At 36.5% G+C, this 18,226-nt stretch overlaps 3 protein-coding genes across 5 annotated transcripts; all 3 read left to right on the top strand.

Annotated features, from left to right (window-relative positions):
• The first annotated feature begins 106 nt into the window (after nt 1–106).
• On the top strand, nt 107–5,861 carry LOC105180006 (2-oxoisovalerate dehydrogenase subunit alpha 2, mitochondrial). Of its 2 annotated transcripts, none has more exons than XM_011103672.3 (9): nt 107–550; nt 3,566–3,703; nt 3,895–4,077; nt 4,201–4,358; nt 4,439–4,538; nt 4,654–4,765; nt 5,004–5,143; nt 5,245–5,430; nt 5,524–5,861. In XM_011103672.3, exons 1-9 carry the CDS (start codon nt 155–157, stop codon nt 5,689–5,691), a joined length of 1,581 nt encoding a protein of 526 aa, XP_011101974.1. In that variant the 5' UTR covers nt 107–154; the 3' UTR covers nt 5,692–5,861. The 2 variants fall into 2 exon arrangements, with proteins under 2 accessions (XP_011101974.1, XP_011101981.1); XM_011103679.3 differs by lacking the exon at nt 107–550 and adding an exon at nt 2,886–3,313.
• Nucleotides 5,862–6,195: 334 nt separating this feature from the next.
• Nucleotides 6,196–11,549, top strand: LOC105155448 (uncharacterized). The gene is made up of 12 exons (XM_011071323.3): nt 6,196–7,075; nt 7,364–7,500; nt 7,713–7,810; nt 8,095–8,450; nt 8,640–8,837; nt 8,918–9,346; nt 9,503–9,663; nt 9,839–9,912; nt 10,011–10,158; nt 10,300–10,449; nt 10,838–10,936; nt 11,038–11,549. Exons 1-12 carry the CDS (start codon nt 6,868–6,870, stop codon nt 11,050–11,052), a joined length of 2,073 nt encoding a protein of 690 aa, XP_011069625.1. The 5' UTR covers nt 6,196–6,867; the 3' UTR covers nt 11,053–11,549.
• Nucleotides 11,550–12,338: 789 nt separating this feature from the next.
• Nucleotides 12,339–17,697, top strand: LOC105179989 (uncharacterized). Of its 2 annotated transcripts, none has more exons than XM_020699351.2 (11): nt 12,339–12,627; nt 12,793–12,990; nt 13,403–13,542; nt 13,871–13,968; nt 14,427–14,782; nt 15,364–15,807; nt 15,904–16,064; nt 16,473–16,546; nt 16,657–16,801; nt 16,955–17,104; nt 17,329–17,697. In XM_020699351.2, exons 1-11 carry the CDS (start codon nt 12,414–12,416, stop codon nt 17,404–17,406), a joined length of 2,058 nt encoding a protein of 685 aa, XP_020555010.1. In that variant the 5' UTR covers nt 12,339–12,413; the 3' UTR covers nt 17,407–17,697. The 2 variants fall into 2 exon arrangements, with proteins under 2 accessions (XP_020555010.1, XP_088732639.1); XM_088876513.1 differs by having other exon boundaries at nt 12,745–12,990.
• Nucleotides 17,698–18,226: the final 529 nt, after the last annotated feature.

Below are 18,226 nucleotides of genomic sequence, written 5' to 3'. Positions count from 1 at the left end.
AAGAAAAAATATTTGGTTAGATGATATGGGCTACAGATGTCCCCCGAGTTTGGCACTATAGGATATTTATTGTCCTACTCTCTTCTGTCAGTTCAATCCCAAAGAAATTGGTCAAATATCATGTACAACCCCATTTATAGTCATAGCTTGCCTTATGCATTTAATTTGTCATTACATACACGAACCCCTCTATATGTTCTCACCCATAACACACACACACACACAACACAAACATTTGGTTTCGAATCTTTTTTGGAAACGATTTTTCCCAATGTCTATCTGCAGACTTGCAAGATCAAGGACCATAACACGTTTTCTCAAGACAAAGATTTGTCCCTTTGAGATTCATGAGAGGTTGATTACTCCAAATTATTCCTTCTTTCATGCCTGCTCTTCTTACAAGACCTTGGCTGGTAATTTCACCAGAAAACCACATGAATTGTGGGATAAGACAGCCAACATTCTGGCTTTCCGGCGGTTTGAATCAGCCAGAGCTGGGGAACAAGCAGAAGCAGTATCTTATACTGATGATGATGAGGATGAAAACCAGGTAACTGTTTCTTGAATTTTGCAAGTTTTACTTTTTCTTTCTTCCCCAGAACTTCTTGCATGTAATAACATATCAGTTTAGTCAAATGATTGAGGTTAATGTTTTTGGTGACAAACTTACCTTTGGGTTTTCTTGCACATAGTTAGATGATTGGTTCATATCCTGCTCGTAAAGGTAAAGAACATGCGACAATCATTCATGCAAGTATTTGTTGTAGTCTAGACTTATCGACGGAGATTTATACAACACGTCCTGAATATTGAATAAACATGTTTTTGACATTTGAGGTTGTTACAGATGAGATGACTGTCCAATATATACAAGTACTTATTGTATAATTAATACACATGTATAACTACGTACATAACTGTTCATGTAAGTATGTCCTTATATATATATATAAAGCAAGCATACTTGTGGAAATAATTTTAAGCTTCATACTAACTTTTAGAAAAAAAAGAAAACCTCTTTGTATATGAAATATGCAGATGTCATGTGAAATGTGGAAGACGCCATAATTAGATGTTGATTTTTTTGCCTTTTCATCCAATAAATGACATGTTCTGTTGTGCGGAGTAAATTACACTTTTGGTTTCTCTATTTTGGGTTAAACTCGATTTTGGTCTCTATATTTTATAAATTATTACGATTTTGATTCAACCATTAAATTGGGTTTAAAAATGTTGACTTAAGAGTGTCGGAATGATTCAAAACTATAACGATTTATGAAAATTAGAGATCAAAACCATGTCTGAAAAAAAATTAAAAATCAAAATTGCAATGATATGTAAAAATTAAGAATGAAAATCATGTTTCAAAAAATTGAAGGACCAACGTGAAATTTGCCCCAAAATATAAGAACCAAACTGTGCGGTGATTTGATAGTTTGAAATGAAGTGAGTAATTATTTACACTATTAGCACATTATAGATTGGAATGTGAATTAATATAATTTACAATATAAATAAATAAAACAAAAACAGTTCAAATAAAATTATAATTTGTTTGAAATCAAGTGGATGAGTATAAAAAATCCGTAGACCACAAAAAAAAAAAAATGAGAAATGAGTGATTTGACTGGTGTATTTATTATCCACTTGTCGTTTCTCATCCAAATGTACGGAAATCAATGCTTCTCTGACATGTCAGTTTATAGCAGACCTCTTTCTCCAAATATTATTATTATTATATTACATGGATATGAGTGAGCAGTGTATTGGGTTACCATCTGAGCCCAATGAGAAAGCGAAAGTTTGGAGTGAACCCAAACGATAAGCCCAGAATGTTGGCCCACCAGAAAAAAAGATTCTATTAAGGTGGCCCATTTGGAATGACAGTTCCATGCCTTGTGGGAAGGTGCAGAAAATATCAAACATCAATTATAACAAGAGGCTTCCATTGTTTTCATGTTACTAATAAAATAAATGTGTATCGATTTATCAAAATTAAGGTTAAATGTGAAAAGAATACTAATTTATACTTAACTAACATTCTTGGGTTTTGGAATTTTAACTTCACCACTTGAGTTAAATCTTTTTTAGTTTTCAAGTTTTAAAAAATTGTATTATTATAAGATTTTAATTTTGATATATACACATATCAAAATTCAATATCGTGTGGACTTTATAAATATTAAGGATAATTACGTCCATATCCCTGACTTTAGATCAATAATTTCTGTGTTTTGCATAATACATAAACTAATCTTGATATCCAAATATTAACGTTTTTTAGGGATGTAAAATAGAATATAGGTAAGAGGTATAAATATAATTATCCTTAAAAACTAAAATCAAGCAAGCACAAAGTCCATATATGAAGGTATTTTTGTAGAAAAAAATTCTGAATATTTATTATTTTTCAATGTATGCTTTGGAAATTATTGATATACTTAATTAATATTTAATATTTTAATGTACTCAAAATTATAATTAATGGTTTTTATTGAAAAAAAAATAAAGGTAAAATTACACTTTTAATGTCATGGGGTAGGAAGTTCAACGCTTTTAGTTATCTACTTTACAAAATTTTTAAAATGGTCTCAAACTTGAAAAAATCCGATATATTTAATCCTTTACTTCATAAAATTTTAAAAATGATTCCAAAATAAAGAAAATATGACAATTAATTAACTTTTTTCGGGATTTATGAGATTAAATGTTAAATTTATTCAATTTCAGAATAATTTTAAAAATATCATAAAATATATTATTAAATGTGATAAAGTTTTTTAATTTTAGGATCATTTTTAAAATATAGTAACCACTTACGCACCACTAAAATTGTATTTTTTTTTTTTTAAAAAAAAAGAAAGTAATTATGAAGGTGCAGGCAGGCACAAAGGATAGGAAGAGATGACAAGTCAGCTAATGTCATGTACGGTTTTGTGGCATATGTCTGTTTCACTCCTCCATGCATTTACTCGTGTTCAAAATTTGCTGCTCCTCTGTCTTTCCCTCCTTAAAAATCCATCCTCTCTCTCTCTTCTTCCTTAATTCTGAGCAACAAACAATCCCCACACTCATTTCCAACATGAATTTGCTCGCCAACATCCTCAAACAACCAATCCGCAAATCTGTGTTGATTCATCATAGGAGCTGCAGGCTGACATTGTTTGCCAAACTCCCTGAATCCCTTCAGCTACCTGCAGTCAATGACACTCTTTTCTGCTTTTCCCTCTCCACAACAGCACACACATTGTTGTCACAACATGCTCCTTTATTTGACCTTCAGGAACAAGATGCTCACAATGTTAATGTTCAGGTGATTTTGTTTTGTTTTGAACAATGTTGCATGCTTCTTTTTTTTGTTTTGCTTTGATTAATGATGATCAAGGAATTTAGTATATTTGTAATTCTAACTTCAAGGTTGATTACATGGCAAAAGATTAGAATTTTACCAGAAAGTTTGCAATTTTCTTTATTATGAAGACCCCATGAGGCATACAATGAAGTATATGAGCAAGAAAAGTTGGAAAGGAATTGAACAACTGTTTGGTTTCTGACAAATTTACAGTCCATTGATTTTCCTGGTGGAAGGGTCACATTTACTCCTCAAATAAAGTTCATTTCGGAGTCCACTGACAAAAGAGTTCCTTGCTATCGCGTTCTTGATGATGATGGTTATCCCTTTGCAGGCAGCAGATCTGAGCAGGTATATACAATAATATTCATTTTTTGGTTTAAATTTCAAGAACGTGGACTTGTTGAAAGAGTTTCGATTTTCGTTTATTTGGTGCGTCAGGATAGAGCTTGAAACTTGACAAGAACCATTGGAGTTGCTTCGTACTTTCTTTGTTAGTGATCATGTCATGTAAGGACTTATTGTGTACAAAAATGCATTAGGTGGACAAAGAAACAGCATTGAAGATGTACAAAAGCATGGTGACCCTTCAGATAATGGATCATATTTTCTATGAAGCTCAAAGACAAGGGAGGATATCGTTTTACATGACCTCAATGGGAGAAGAGGCCATCAATATTGCCACTGCTGCTGCACTCTCACCAGATGACATTATATTGCCTCAGGTAAATGATTTACTGTAGATTGTTTTGGATGTTGTTTGAGGGTAGATTACATGTCTACTGATATACGTTTTACTTGTTTTGAGATGGGAAAGGTTTAACTGAGAACAATCTTGTGTAATGCAGTATCGGGAGCCTGGGATACTCTTGTGGCGTGGGTTCACGATTGAAGAATTTGCCAACCAATTGTTTGGAACGAAAAATGATGCTGGTAAAGGCAGGCAAATGCCTGTGCATTATGGTTCTAAGAAACATAATTTCGTCACTGTTTCATCACCTATTGCGTAGGTTCTGGGATCTTTTTTAGCTTTTTGGAACTAATAAATTGTTCATATGAAAAATTACGTGTTGCATTTTTTGTCAGAACGCAGCTGCCTCAGGCTGCTGGCATTGCTTACTCTCTTAAGATGGATAACAAGGAGGCATGTGCAGTCGCTTTCACGGGAGATGGAGGCACGAGTGAGGTAGACTTTGTTATTGCAAGTTGTGGCAAAGATTGTGCCCTTTGTTGTATGTGTTTTTCTTTATATTTGTGCAATGAGATCCTGGCACATGTTAACATGCTCAGATATTTGGCAGGGAGATTTCCATGCTGGCTTGAATTTTGCAGCAGTTATGGAAGCTCCTGTTTTGTTCATTTGCCGCAACAATGGATGGGCCATAAGCACCCCAATATCAGACCAGTTCAGAAGTATAGTTTAGCTTTCATATGATAGTAGCAACAAGTAACTCACATTTAACACACATTTCAATGTGAAAACTGCGATAGTTGAGCAAGAAATAGTAATATTCTTGAAATGCTTTCCGTTTTTATCAACACTGAGAAGCTATCAAGTTTGGATATCTTTGATGACAGTAGAGTAGTTTCTTATATCATCATGTAACTGAAACAGATAGCATTGATTTTTCTTTTCGTTTATACGTGGCAGGTGATGGTGTCGTTGTTAAGGGCCAAGCATATGGAATCCGTAGTATACGGATAGATGGAAATGATACTCTTGCTGTTTATAGTGCAATTCGTGCAGCTCGAGAAATGGTCATACGCGAGCAGAAGCCGATACTAGTTGAGGTGAAGTTTGAGCTACCTGTTTCTCTGCATTTCTTTTCTTCAGCCTGAAACTCTTATCTAGAGAATATTAACTCTATTAGTTTTTCTGTATCAATGTTTAGGCCCTAACGTATCGAGTAGGTCACCACTCAACATCAGATGATTCCACCAAATACCGACCACTGAATGAGATTGAATACTGGAAAACAGCTCGAAACCCATTGGGCCGATACAGAAAATGGGTTCAGAGAAACGGCTGGTGGACAGATGAGGAGGAAACTGAGCTTCGTGGAAGCATAAGGAAGCAGGTTGAGTTTAAGTAACAAAAACCTGGTTTCTATTTGTTGTATCTACATCTGTACTAGGCCCATATAACCGTTTCTTATCGTGTTCTGCTGCAGGTAATGAATGCAATTCAAGTGGCTGATAAAACAGAAAAACCTTCTCTTAAAGAATTATTTACCGATGTCTATGACCGTCTCCCATTGAATCTCCACGAGCAAGAGAAATCACTCAGAGAAACCATCAAGAGACATGAGCAGGATTTCCCAGCTGATGTTCCCCTGTAGATAATAGTTCATAACGTACAAGGTTATGTGCGGGCCGGATATCGTCAAACTTCAGAATGTTCCATTTATAGGCACTCCATCCGCGTGAAGTCAATAGCTTGACAAAATTGTATGTATATAATTAACAAAAGTACGGAGCTGGCAATAAAGACATAGGATTTTCATGATAATTACTTCTTTCTTTCATTGCCTTAATCTAGATTCTGTCATCAGCCCTTTGTTGAATCAGTTATCTTTCAACTATAAAGATGCTTGCAGTCATCACTTATCAATTATCACTAATTCAACTGGTCTTCAGAAAGTTCCTCTGGATGCAAGATCCATCTTTTAGCATTTTGTAAGAAGTTTTAGCTTATGGGATCAATGGCCAAAGCTTTGATCCATGGTCACCTGGTATAAGTTTGGATGATCTTGCATTGAACAATGAATTTCTTGAAATACGAAATTGGCTTACTTTTCTAATCATTTCATTATCTTTAATAATGTTTTTAAAGAGGATATATGGTAGTCGGTAGAAATACAAATTTTTATGGCACCAGATTCAAGTGCCAAATAGAGTAACAAAATAGTTGAAGAACATTGGGCCGATGGGGAACAGATTTAGCTAAATTTAGTAACAGACTGAGTCCGTTGTAAATGAAAACAAACGTAGTTTTGAAGTCTTTTGGAGAAACCTAAGTCACTGTTTGATTGCCCAATATACAGAAACACCCAACTTTGATGTTATCTACAGCAACTTTGCAATCATCATCGCTGTCACTCATCCATGTACGGTTTCTGTTTATTGCCGCCACAACCCATTTCGAATATCTCCCTTCCAACCAGATATATACTCCTAATATTCTCCCTTTTCTACACACACAGCCAGACAGAGTTAGACAGAAACAAAGGTGCATCAGCAGAAAGAAAAGATTTTTCTTGTTTAAGAATTCTTGAAGCCGTACCTGGAACTTTGCCCTTTTTCTTGTGCTACCACAGACAACTGTACATTATATAGCATTCTGGATTCAGCATTAGGACGAAAGGTTCTTTCTTGTTCAAGAATTCTTGTTACAGGAGTTGGGAATTCTCCTTTCTCTTGTGTTATGCTTGTGGATTTCGTATCAGGTCGAGTTAGTTGGAGCATTGCATTAAAAAAATCTCCTGTTTCTGCGACGTTGTAATTCTCTTAGTTATATGGCATCGCCCGGTGAAAGGAGCAGCAGTAGTATAAGTACTAATTATCTCATGCCAGGACGCATTGTGATTGCTTATGATGCGACTAAAAATCATAGTGCTCGGGAGTTTAAGGAAATTATTGCTAATATACAGATGCGGGATGACATGATTCAAGAAGTGGATATGGTTACAGTGCTTGGGGTCTTGCATAAAATGCTTCATCCCTGTAAGTTCATGTCTATTCTGGCAATGTGCTTCATGATGCCTTTTATGTTGAACTGCTTGGGGTTCTGAGAATCATGTTTGGCTCATTATGGGTGTAGTTGGTCTGAATTTGGTTCAAATTTTTGTTTGGGTTGTGTAACTGAGTGATGAAGAGTCAACTTTCTAATACTTGAGTTGCATCCGAACCAGTGATAGTCATGCATTTGGTTCAATGTGCTTTCTCTGTCATTTTGCCTTTTCACTTTGAACACGTCTTTAAGTTTCTGTTGTAACCTTTGTATCCCCACAGTGGGTTTCCAAATGCAAATAGGCCCCGACTCTTTCATTGGAACACGAGTCCGTGCAATCAAAGGAGAAGTCTCAAGGATGGTTGATGCATTAGCAGGGATGCTCCAGCGTAGTGCTGAAGAATGTGAAGGCAATGGGGTAAATATGCTCTTGTATTCATTTTAATGATTGCTCAAAGACAGAATCTTCTGGTCCACCAGGGACGTTTGCTAGCAAAAATGTTTTATGATGTTAGCATTGTTTCTAATTTCTTTTCGAAGAGAAGAAAAACTATCTGTAAGAACAGAATGTTGCGAGCGGTGCTCGTCCAGATATCATGATTTCTTGTAAATAACACTCTCTGTATGTAGGTTGGTATAGAAGTTAAGATTGTTGTTGGAGCTCCGCTCAATAAGGTTGTCGTACAAGAAACTGTAGCTTCAAACGCAACATGGGTCGTTCTTGATAGGTACTGTTTGCCTTTAGTTCACTATCTTGAATTATTGACTGTGCATACATACTGAACTAATGTCATCATTTTTCAATTCTATAATTACTGTTTGTTGCGTTTAACTTCAAATAACTTTTTAGCACTAACAATGATATCAAGATTTTATAATTTGCACCATAAGATGGCTCTATCGATGATAAATCAATTTTAGCATCTTCAGAAGTTGAAGTTGAATAATAATTTTACCTTCATCGCATTCTTGATGTTTATTTTGAACGGGAGCTGATAATTTGCAATGACAGGCACCTAAGAAAGGAATCGAGGTTTTACCTTAAACACATACCATGCAAAGTCGCTCTGATCCTTGATAACTTCTCTCTGGAGGTTTTGAGGCCTTATTATTCTGACAAGGCTACTGTTAATACCGAGCATAAGCTGTTTTACTCATTTTCTAAGCTTGTTCCTCTGTTACCTGTTGAATATAATACCAACAACGAGCAGCCAAGCGTTTCTCCCTGCTACCATGAATCTATGAGTTCCCAGGAAAGCTCTGATAGTGAGAGGAGCAGCTTTGCATCTTCACTTACATCCAAATCTAAGGAGCAAGGCGTTTTTTCACCAGATGAATTTGGCTCAAATCATCAGCAGGAGAAATCAGGTTAGAAATGTTAATTGAACATATTTGAATTTAGAGTTCTGGTATAAGCATCAACTGTAAGCTTTCCATCTTTCTGATTCAAGTTTTTGTTTGAGCTGTTGCTCTTGCATTAACCATGTTTTGACTTTGATGAACCGTTGAAATTAGCCCGTAATAATCAGGAATCATGTTAATTATTGTCTTCAACAGGTAGCTATACTAAAGTGATAAATAAATATGATAATTCTCCACCAGTGATGCAAAAACAAGGACTGAGGAGTCATTCCAATGTCCCTGTTCATCATCCAGCTAGTGAAATGAAATTGGATCTCGATGCAAAGACATGCGATTATTCTGAGGTACAGATTGCCGGGGATGATTTTTCATCGGGAAATTTAGAGGGACGTGGTGGGTGCGAATTTGTATATAAAGGTCCTTGTTCTGTTTCTACTTTCGACATGTTTGTAATTTCGATGAACAATTGACAGGAACCAATGCTAAAGTGGAAAGGGAATCTCTTGATTCCTACATAGTGATGCAAAAGCAAACAAAACTGCAGACAGATTGTGATGCACCTCTAACGTCTGATGAGATGAAAATGGAGCTGTATTTGATGGGCTGTAGTTATTCTGATATACAGATTGCGACAAATGATTTTTCATCTGAAAATTTACTGGGAGAAGGTGGGTACGGAGTTGTGTATAAAGGTCAGCTTAAGGATGGGCAGCTCATTACTGTAAAAGTGCAAAAGGAAGCAAATACACAAGGTCTCTCGGAATTTCATTCTGATGTATGCCTCCTAAGCTTGGTGTGTCACAAGAACATTGTGATGCTTCTTGGGTGTTGTCGCAAAGAAAACATAAACATCTTGGTCTACGAATATATCTGTAATAAATCACTGGAGTGGCATTTATTTGGTAAGCAACTGTGGTAAATATGGAACCTACAAAAGGCAATTATTGCATCTCTCAAGTTAATCTTTTTTATGTTTTGTAGAAAATTACATTCTGTTGTAGCATGATTCCCCCCCCCCCCCCCTCTCTCATGTGTAATGAGTTTGTTTCATGCAACAGATAATATGAAACATGTTCTTGAATGGCATCGAAGACATGCTATTGCTATTGGAATTGCAAAAGGGCTGCGTTACCTACATGAAGAATGTAGGGGAAGTCCTATCATTCATCGGGATATAAGGCTGAGCAAAATATATCTCACACATGAATTTGTTCCGTTGGTAAACCTTTATAGCCAGTACATTTTATGTCAAGTCCTTCAAGACTCCCCATCATGCTTTACTGCACATTTTACATTTTGATCTCACTATTCAAGAACATAACATAACCTGAACATTACTCGGATATTAACTTATCTTTCAGTCTTTATATCATAATTCTTTTATTCATGCACAGCTGGGGGACTGTGGCCTTGCTAAGTGGGAAAAAAGTAGGTATGGCATACAGACAAAACTTCTTGGCACTCTTGAGTACGTATTGGTTTACCATGTAACAAGAAGTGATTGGTTAAATGCCTAGAGCTCTAGTTTCCTGATGATTTGAGATTGAAGCTTCTCACCTTGTGCAGATATCTTGCACCAGAGTATGCAGAAAACGGCATTTGTTCTGTGAAAACAGACGTATTTTCATTTGGCATTGTTCTGATACAGCTTATATCAGGACGAAAGGTAATGGATCCAATGAGAGACAACCACCATCAATCCATTAGACAATGGGTACGATTTCCGGCCCTCCTGTTCCTCTTAATGCCTGGATATATAGTATGACCAGCCCCAGTCCAATCTTGTCCTTTTCTTGTGATCTTATTCTCTACTAATAAAGATACAATTTGTCAATTATCTGTCATTGTGTTTCAGGCTATACCATTGATTCAGACACTAGCACTCAACAAGCTTGTTGATCCTCGTCTAGGGGACTCATACAGCACATATGAACTGTACCAAATGGCTAGAGTTGCATACTTATGCATTCAGACTAAACCTGCTATGCGCCCCACGATGGGGGAGGTAAATATACAATGCTTTAGATTCTATTTTCACTCACCTTACTTCATAGATGATCTAAACTTCACTACTATCCTGAAACAGTTGCTGTAGCTATTCTTGCATTTTCAATGAAATCAATAAATCTTTGTGATATCATGGAAGCATGAAAGCACTTGAGCTCTAATTGAATTGGATTTCTGGCCATAAAACTTGAACGATGTCTGTTGTAACCAACTAAAGCCAGTTACCTTATATTTCTTCTGTTCTCGGATTTTCTATGTTGGCGTAGCACTATATTATTATCTCAATATATACATTTGCCATTATTATAGTTCTACTAAAGGATCGTCTACCTTATCATGTTTTAATCTATACGTGCTACATTCACTAGTCACTATGCTTGCCCCAGGTGCTGCACCTTCTTGAGGGGGAGAATGATCATCTACAACACCTAACAAAGCAGTTTATACCACGTTTCAGTACTGTACAGAAACAGGTCCTACATCAGGTGAAACCGTATTTTTCATGTGATTTCTATCTTCCTTGAACCTTATTGGTGCTCCCAAGCATAAAACGTGTCTGTCTCAACGTCTCTTCTGTTATTATCAGGCCCTTGTGGTTTGATCGCGACTCCCTCTCTTCATGAGATGATTCTACTACATATCAACCCATGAATGAGAATTGGAAGTAGAGAATAGCTTGAAAGCCTTGGATGTAGATTAAGAGAAGTAGAAAAGAAGACCGTCTTTCAAAGAAAGATCTGAGCTACTCAGAATCATCAGGAAGCAGGTTCAGATATTAAAGAAATGGCATGCTTTCGCAAGATTCTGCTCTTACACACACTACAAACGCCTATCACTGCAACATGATCGTATCAACTGCTGACATATCTGCTTGAGCAACCACAATCAGTTGAAATTTTTAGGAGATTGACGCCCTCTGCATGCATGCATGATTTGGCTAACTCGAGTTTTAAGTATTGTTGCCGCACAATTTTTTTAGTTTCTTGTTGAACGATTGCACTCAGTATTTCAAGCATACTGATAGAGACACGGTTTGTTGACTTGCTTTGATTCTTATGACATTGATGATGATATTTGGTGCATATTTTAAGAATTAGACAGATGCACAACATGGGTGTTTGGACATATACTCCAAACTGAACAATTCAAGTAATAAAGGATATTCTTCTTAGTAATCTCGGACACTCCATATTCTTGAAAATCGACGTTTTATCTTTTGCTACGACTTGCTTTCGCCTCTGGGCAGAGTGTTAATCGTTCTTCATATCATTAAAGCGCATATAATACATATATTGATCTATATATACAAACCTGCAAATCTCTTAAACTTATGTGCACAGCTATTTGGCTAATTGACAGCAGACGATGAGTTTAAATGGATTATAGATAAAAGATGGTGTAACTCGTCGTAGTTGAGATCTTTGTTTTAGTACACAAAGGTAGCACCATGCCCTTATAGAATTGTTGTTCGATTGATTTCTTCGCAACGTACAAATGTGTTTGATTATATATGGTTAATATAATTACGATGTTTTCTTGTTTAAAAAATAAAATTATATATGATCGACGTAAAACATAAACTTAAAATGCTATCGAAAGTCTTATAATTTGATTTATACTTAATATTTTAGTTAAATATCAAATTACATTGAAATGCCGACTCAATGATAAAAGATATATATATATATATATATATATGCACTAAGCATATGTTTTTCTTTCCCTCTAGAAAAATTGATGTGTTAAGCTGATCAAAGAATATTTTTAAAGAAATTCATAGATAATTTCCGGAACAGGGAAAATTTGAGAATAACCCAAACTTCAGGGGCAATTTTGCAATATATTTCAAATCGAATACAGTACGGACGCCAAGCCCACGAACGACTTCCGAGAAAACCAAGAAACCTGTATGGCTGTCCACGATTGAGAAACCCCCAAAAATGGGTTCTTTAGAATTGTCTGATGCTTTGCAATCATCTCTCTTGTCACTCATCAACAGACGGCTTCTCACTTCCCGCCACAACCATGAAAGAATATCCTCGAATATCTCTGAAAAATATACCGAATTATTCCTCATTCTCTTTCTCCAACGTAGCCGCAGTCGGGAAGATTGAGACAGACGATGAAGAGGCCAAAAAACACTGGTTCAAGATTTTTCTGAAGCAAATCTTGATTGGTCAGTCTCTTACTCTCAATCCCATTTGAAATTCTGCCCATTTCTTGAATTGCCCCATAAATATGTTTGGTTGGGCTCATCACTGATCGAGTGGGTATACTGGCATTCAACAAGAAGCGTTTAGCTTTCTTGGGAGTTTGATTTCCTGAGTTTATATGCCATCAGCAATGGGGAGCAGTAATAATAGTTCTAAGGATAATGCTTTCATGACGTCAAGAATCTTGATTGTCTGTGATGCCACTAAAGATCGGAGTCCTCACGAGTTTAGGCACACTATTCATAATATACGGATGCGGGGAGGAATCGTGCATCCAGGGGACACGATTACGGTGTTTGGAGTGCTGCATAGAATCTTGCATCCCAGTAAGTCTTTATCTTTTTTTGGTTTAATGCTTTTCAAGTAATCTATAATTTGCAGCTCTCTGTTAATGGGGGTAGGATTGGATATCACTCTTTTTCCTGTTCTTGTCTTATTTCGATGACTTGTTATATTGGTTGCTCCTTGCTGAATGCTACGTGACATTATTAATTACTTGCTTGGTTCTTGCTTTTATGAACCTTTTACCTTCTTCTGGGCCTTGGGCGTGAGAAGTTACATTACATCTTTCATTTAGCCATGTACTTGGAAAAGAAGTTGCATATCCTACAATATCACGAGGAAGTATTGGAAAAAAATTCAATATGGTCAATAAATCTACAGTTGATTTGATTAGTCATGTTTTAGCCTTAACTATGTTTTGTAAGTCTTAATTTATTGATCATTGTTTCTACATAGTGGGCTACCAAATGGGAGTGACTCCTGATTATGTCCTTGGAACAACACATGTCCGTGCAATGGAAGAAGAAGTCTCAAAAAGGGTTGATATGTATGTGGGCATGCTCCAATACAGTGCTGAAGAATGTGAAGAGCAAGGGGTAATATCTCGCCTTTCTATGTAAACATTTAATCTTAGAGGCTAATAGTTTTTTAGAAAAAAAACTTTTTCAGAGAAATTTCTCTATCCATTAGAAGTGCATCGGTTCGGTACCACGTTTCGAGTAGTATGCCTTGATGGCCAAGCACAAAGTTAGGCCTGGCACTGAGAAGTTGTCCAGAGTCCTAACTTTATACCACCTTTTGTTTGCAATGATGGTTTCTTTTGCCTACTCTCAGATTATTCACACATTTTGGTGAGTTCTCGTGAGAGTAGCCCGATTTCTCTTCAAGATTATTCCTTTTCTCAACAAAATTCTCCATATGCAGGTGGATATTAAGGTTAAGATTATGGCTGGAACTCCAATAAGGAAGGTTATCGTACAAGAAGTTGCAACTTCTAATCCAGCATGGGTTATACTTGATAGGTAGCTTTTCTAAATAGATATTTGTGAATCAATTTTTTGCACATTTTAGTTTTTGTAAAGTTCTTCACATTTTGTTGCTCCTACTTTTTGTCTTAAAGTAACTTGATCCTTCCATGTTTTCCATGTTGAAGCAAAGATCCACCAAACCCAACTTTTGACTTCCATTACCAACTACGACTTCTTAGAGGCAGATCATCGCCCAAAAACAATATTTTCATCCTTGAGACTTACAAGTCTCTTGGTTGTCATTGAGAATAAATACTTAAACTGCAGTATGATATACTAGGATATATTTTCTTCTCTGGCAGTCCCAATGTCTTAAGAAATAGCAGTTACTAACTAAATTGTTTCTTCTGATCCTATACTAATTTCATATGGATGTCTCTAACTGTAAATCATATATTGGTTTTCTTTAGTTACTATACTTTTAAAGATAGCTGATAAATTTACAATGACAGGCATCTAAGAAGGGAATGCCGGTACTACCTGAAACACATTTCCTGCAAGGTTGCACTAGTCCAGGATAACTTGTCACTGGAAATTTTGAGATCTTATTGTGCTGAAAGGGAAACTGATTATTTGGATGATAAGCAGTTTCACTCACTTTCTAAGCCTGTTCCACAACCACCAGTTAGCGATAATGAGAACAGCGAGCAGTCAGTCGCTACTAACAGCCATGATGGATATGCGACTTCCTCGGAAAGCTCTGATATGGCCAAGAGCAGCTCGCTATCATCATTCACATCCAACTCCAAGGACTACAGCCTTTCCTGGCAAGATGAATTTGGGTCAAATCCTAAGCAAGGGGAATCAGGTTGGAAAAAGTTTTATACATTCTAAGATATCAAACTTTTAGGACACATGCATCATCTTCCCATTTAATGTGATACCTTCCGGGTCTATAAACATTATTTCTCAGCTAAACATTTTGCTAGCCCTTTTCGACACTGTGGCACTGACAAGATTCAATTAACATTGTCAATGTTTCATTTTCTTTACTTTTCTTTTTTTTTTTAATCTCTCCTTTTGACAGGGAATATACTTATTTTTACAAATATTTCACCTGGCGAGAACAGTAACCTGTAGCTCTTAACTTGTGTCTTCTTGGTGAAAAGAAAATGCCAGTGTTTCCTTTATCAATCTTAGTTCATAATAAGTAAATATAAAGGTCAGGCAGTACATTGGTGTTCGAAAAAGAAAATGGAAATTGCATTCTCTTGTACTGAAATTTGTTTTGACTTTCCTCTTCATTTGGGATCTTTTAACTTGGAAAAAGATGCTGGTCTTGTATATTTTAATATTGCTTGCATAAGATTTCATGGCTTAAGCAGCAGAGAGGATTCACATCTGCATAAGATCTCAGATCTCTGTGATTGTGATGAATGATGTCTGCAGCTAACTGTCCTAGAGTGGATATTAAACGTTATGCATCTCCCACGGTGATGCCAAAGCAACGAAGAAAACCCAGCCGGCGTAGATCCTCTGATGTACCTGTTCTCTGCATTTCTTGTGGGTTGAAGACAGAGCTAGACTCTATGCGATATACTTATTCTGAGATTCAGCTTGCAACGAATGATTTTGCATCTGATAATTTACTAGGAGAAGGTGGATATGGTTTTGTATATAAAGGCAAACTAAGGAATGGGCAGCTTATTGCTGCGAAGGTGCGGAAGGAAGCAAGCACTCAAGGGTTTGAGGAATTCCTTACTGAAGTATTTGTCCTAAGCTTTGCACGCCACAAGAACATTGTGATGCTGCTTGGTTATTGTTGCAAGGAAAACCTTAATATCTTGGTCTACGAGTTCATCTGCAATAAGTCACTTGAATGGCATTTATTTGGTAAGTAAATTTACATATTAGAGCTTCTAAAGCCACCTCTTCACTCTCATAAATGTACTTATAAACCTACGTTCATGAATGCATGAATGTTGACAGAGAATACCAGTTATGTTCTCGAATGGCACCGAAGACATGCTATTGCCATTGGTACTGCCAAAGGGTTGCGGTTTTTACATGAAGAGTGCCGAGGAAGTCCAATCATTTATAGGGACATGCGACCAAGCAATATATTGCTCACACATGACTTTGTTCCTATGGTAAATTCCTGGACCCTATATCTTTTCTCAGTGTAAGTGAATTTCCTAATTACTCTATAGTAATCTTGCAGCATGGGGGATATGTTCAACTGGAGGAGATATGTTTATTAGTTTTCATGGTTTTATTTATAGCTCTGTTGAACTTGGCAAACTTCAAATCAGGTTACCTCAGTTTTAGGAGATAACCCTTGGACAACTAGTGATTAGTTTACTACAAGACTTACTCGTTCTTAGATTCATCTTGAGAAATGTGGACGAAAATTGGTTCATATCTCTTTATGCTTACCATTATATATGAGATATATCTTCGTATTTGCTTTTCTCTAAGAAATATCATATATCATTACTGGATGTAATTTTGAGGTTGTGTCTTCAGTCTATGATTCTATTGATTTTCATCATGAATAGCTGGGGGATTTTGGCCTTGCAAAGTGGAAGACAGATGATGATGACATGCAGACAAGAATTCTAGGCACTCTAGGGTGAGTGTAAGAGTTATACTGGCATCAAAATCATGGGTGCTTCACTGCCTTCTACTGCATTCAGATATCCTTAAATCAAGCGAGGTTGATACTTTTTTTTCCCTTTTTAGATATCTTGCCCCAGAGTATGCAGAGAATGGTATAGTCTCCGTACGAACCGATGTTTATGCATTTGGCATTGTGCTGATACAATTGATATCCGGACGCAAGGCACTGGACACCAGAGAAGGCCAACAACTGTCAATTAGACAGTGGGTATGTTGTCAGAGAACTTGCATTTTCATCTCAGCCATCTATACTTTAATTTCTCAAACATTGCATAAAAGTATGCAGTTTCTCTGAGTTTACGTATTATTTTCTGTTGAAACATCTTGCATTTGGTCTGAGACGTGTATCATGGTACTTCAGGCATTACCTCTGATTGAGACACTTGCATTGCATGAGCTTGCGGATCCCCGTCTTGGTGACTCATATAACACATATGAAATTTACCACATGGCTAGAACAGCATATTTATGCGTCCAAACTGACCCTGAGATGCGACCATCAATGGCGGAAGTAAGCTTTTTTTCTGCTCCTCAATACCATGTTAATCTTTTGGAACTTTCATGCAAACAAATTACACATTATTCCGTCTGATTCTTGTCGGAAAGACCTGACATTAAACTGACAATTCAATTGCTTCCACTCTTTCAGTATTCTAGTTCTGCAGACTATGTTGTGTACAAATTCTCTCCACCTATCTGCTACCTGCATTCATGAACCTTGGTAATTTCATGCAGGTTTTGCGCCTTCTTGATGGGGAAAGTGATCAGTATCAACACTTGACGGAGCAATTTATACCTCATTATAGTAAATAACAACACATACGGCATGTGCTGTATATCTACGCCACCAGTGTAGCTCATGCTCAATTTTTGTATATGTCCTTTAAGTATCTTAATATAGGCTTAAACCCCAACATCCTCAATGCTGGTGGCTATAGCTATTTGGGGAACTTTGCTTTCCACTATGCTTTATACTACTTGCACAAACTTGTTCACATAGAAGCAATATTTGCACGTAAAATGTTGCAACTGCTCTGTAGTCTGAAAAATAAAAGCCAAAATGAATTACCTATAAACTTTTTGATGAGATTTGATCTATTCTTACGTTTCTCCACTTCTGTCTCAGTGAGTACTTCTTGAGACTAGTTTTGATAGTTTACATGATTCTTGTGCTGGTAAAGTTTGACATCATCCATTTTCATATACATATGCCTTAAAAGTCCACTGCATTTTGCAACATGCCTGCTAAGTTGTTCTTTTCTTGAACAAGGTTGTGATCTCCCTAGTTTGCCTTCATATGAAACAATTTTTAGCTAAGCTTGTAATCCTACTGAATTTCTCGATTACTCTAAAGCTTATGGAACCGTAGAAAATTTATACTTATTAGTTTTACGACTTTGATCGACTACGATCAATCATTCCCTTTATATTATTGTTATTATTATTGTCAGTAGCAACAACATCATAAGTATAGTGGTGGTAGTCTTACCTTGTTGAATTATTTGTGACAACCATGATGGAGCAGCAATGACTGAAGCTAGCACTATTGTAAGATTGACCTATGTAACAGTGCTGGCCACCAGTTGAGAGTTTTGTTTCATGACTAGAAATGCAGTAGACAGGTTTGTTGGTG

This window comes from Sesamum indicum, linkage group LG2 (assembly GCF_026168435.1).
Source record: "Sesamum indicum cultivar Baizhima isolate 11 linkage group LG2, ASM2616843v1, whole genome shotgun sequence".
Lineage (NCBI taxonomy): Eukaryota > Viridiplantae > Streptophyta > Magnoliopsida > Lamiales > Pedaliaceae > Sesamum > Sesamum indicum.
This window is presented reverse-complemented; position numbering and strand designations above follow the sequence as displayed.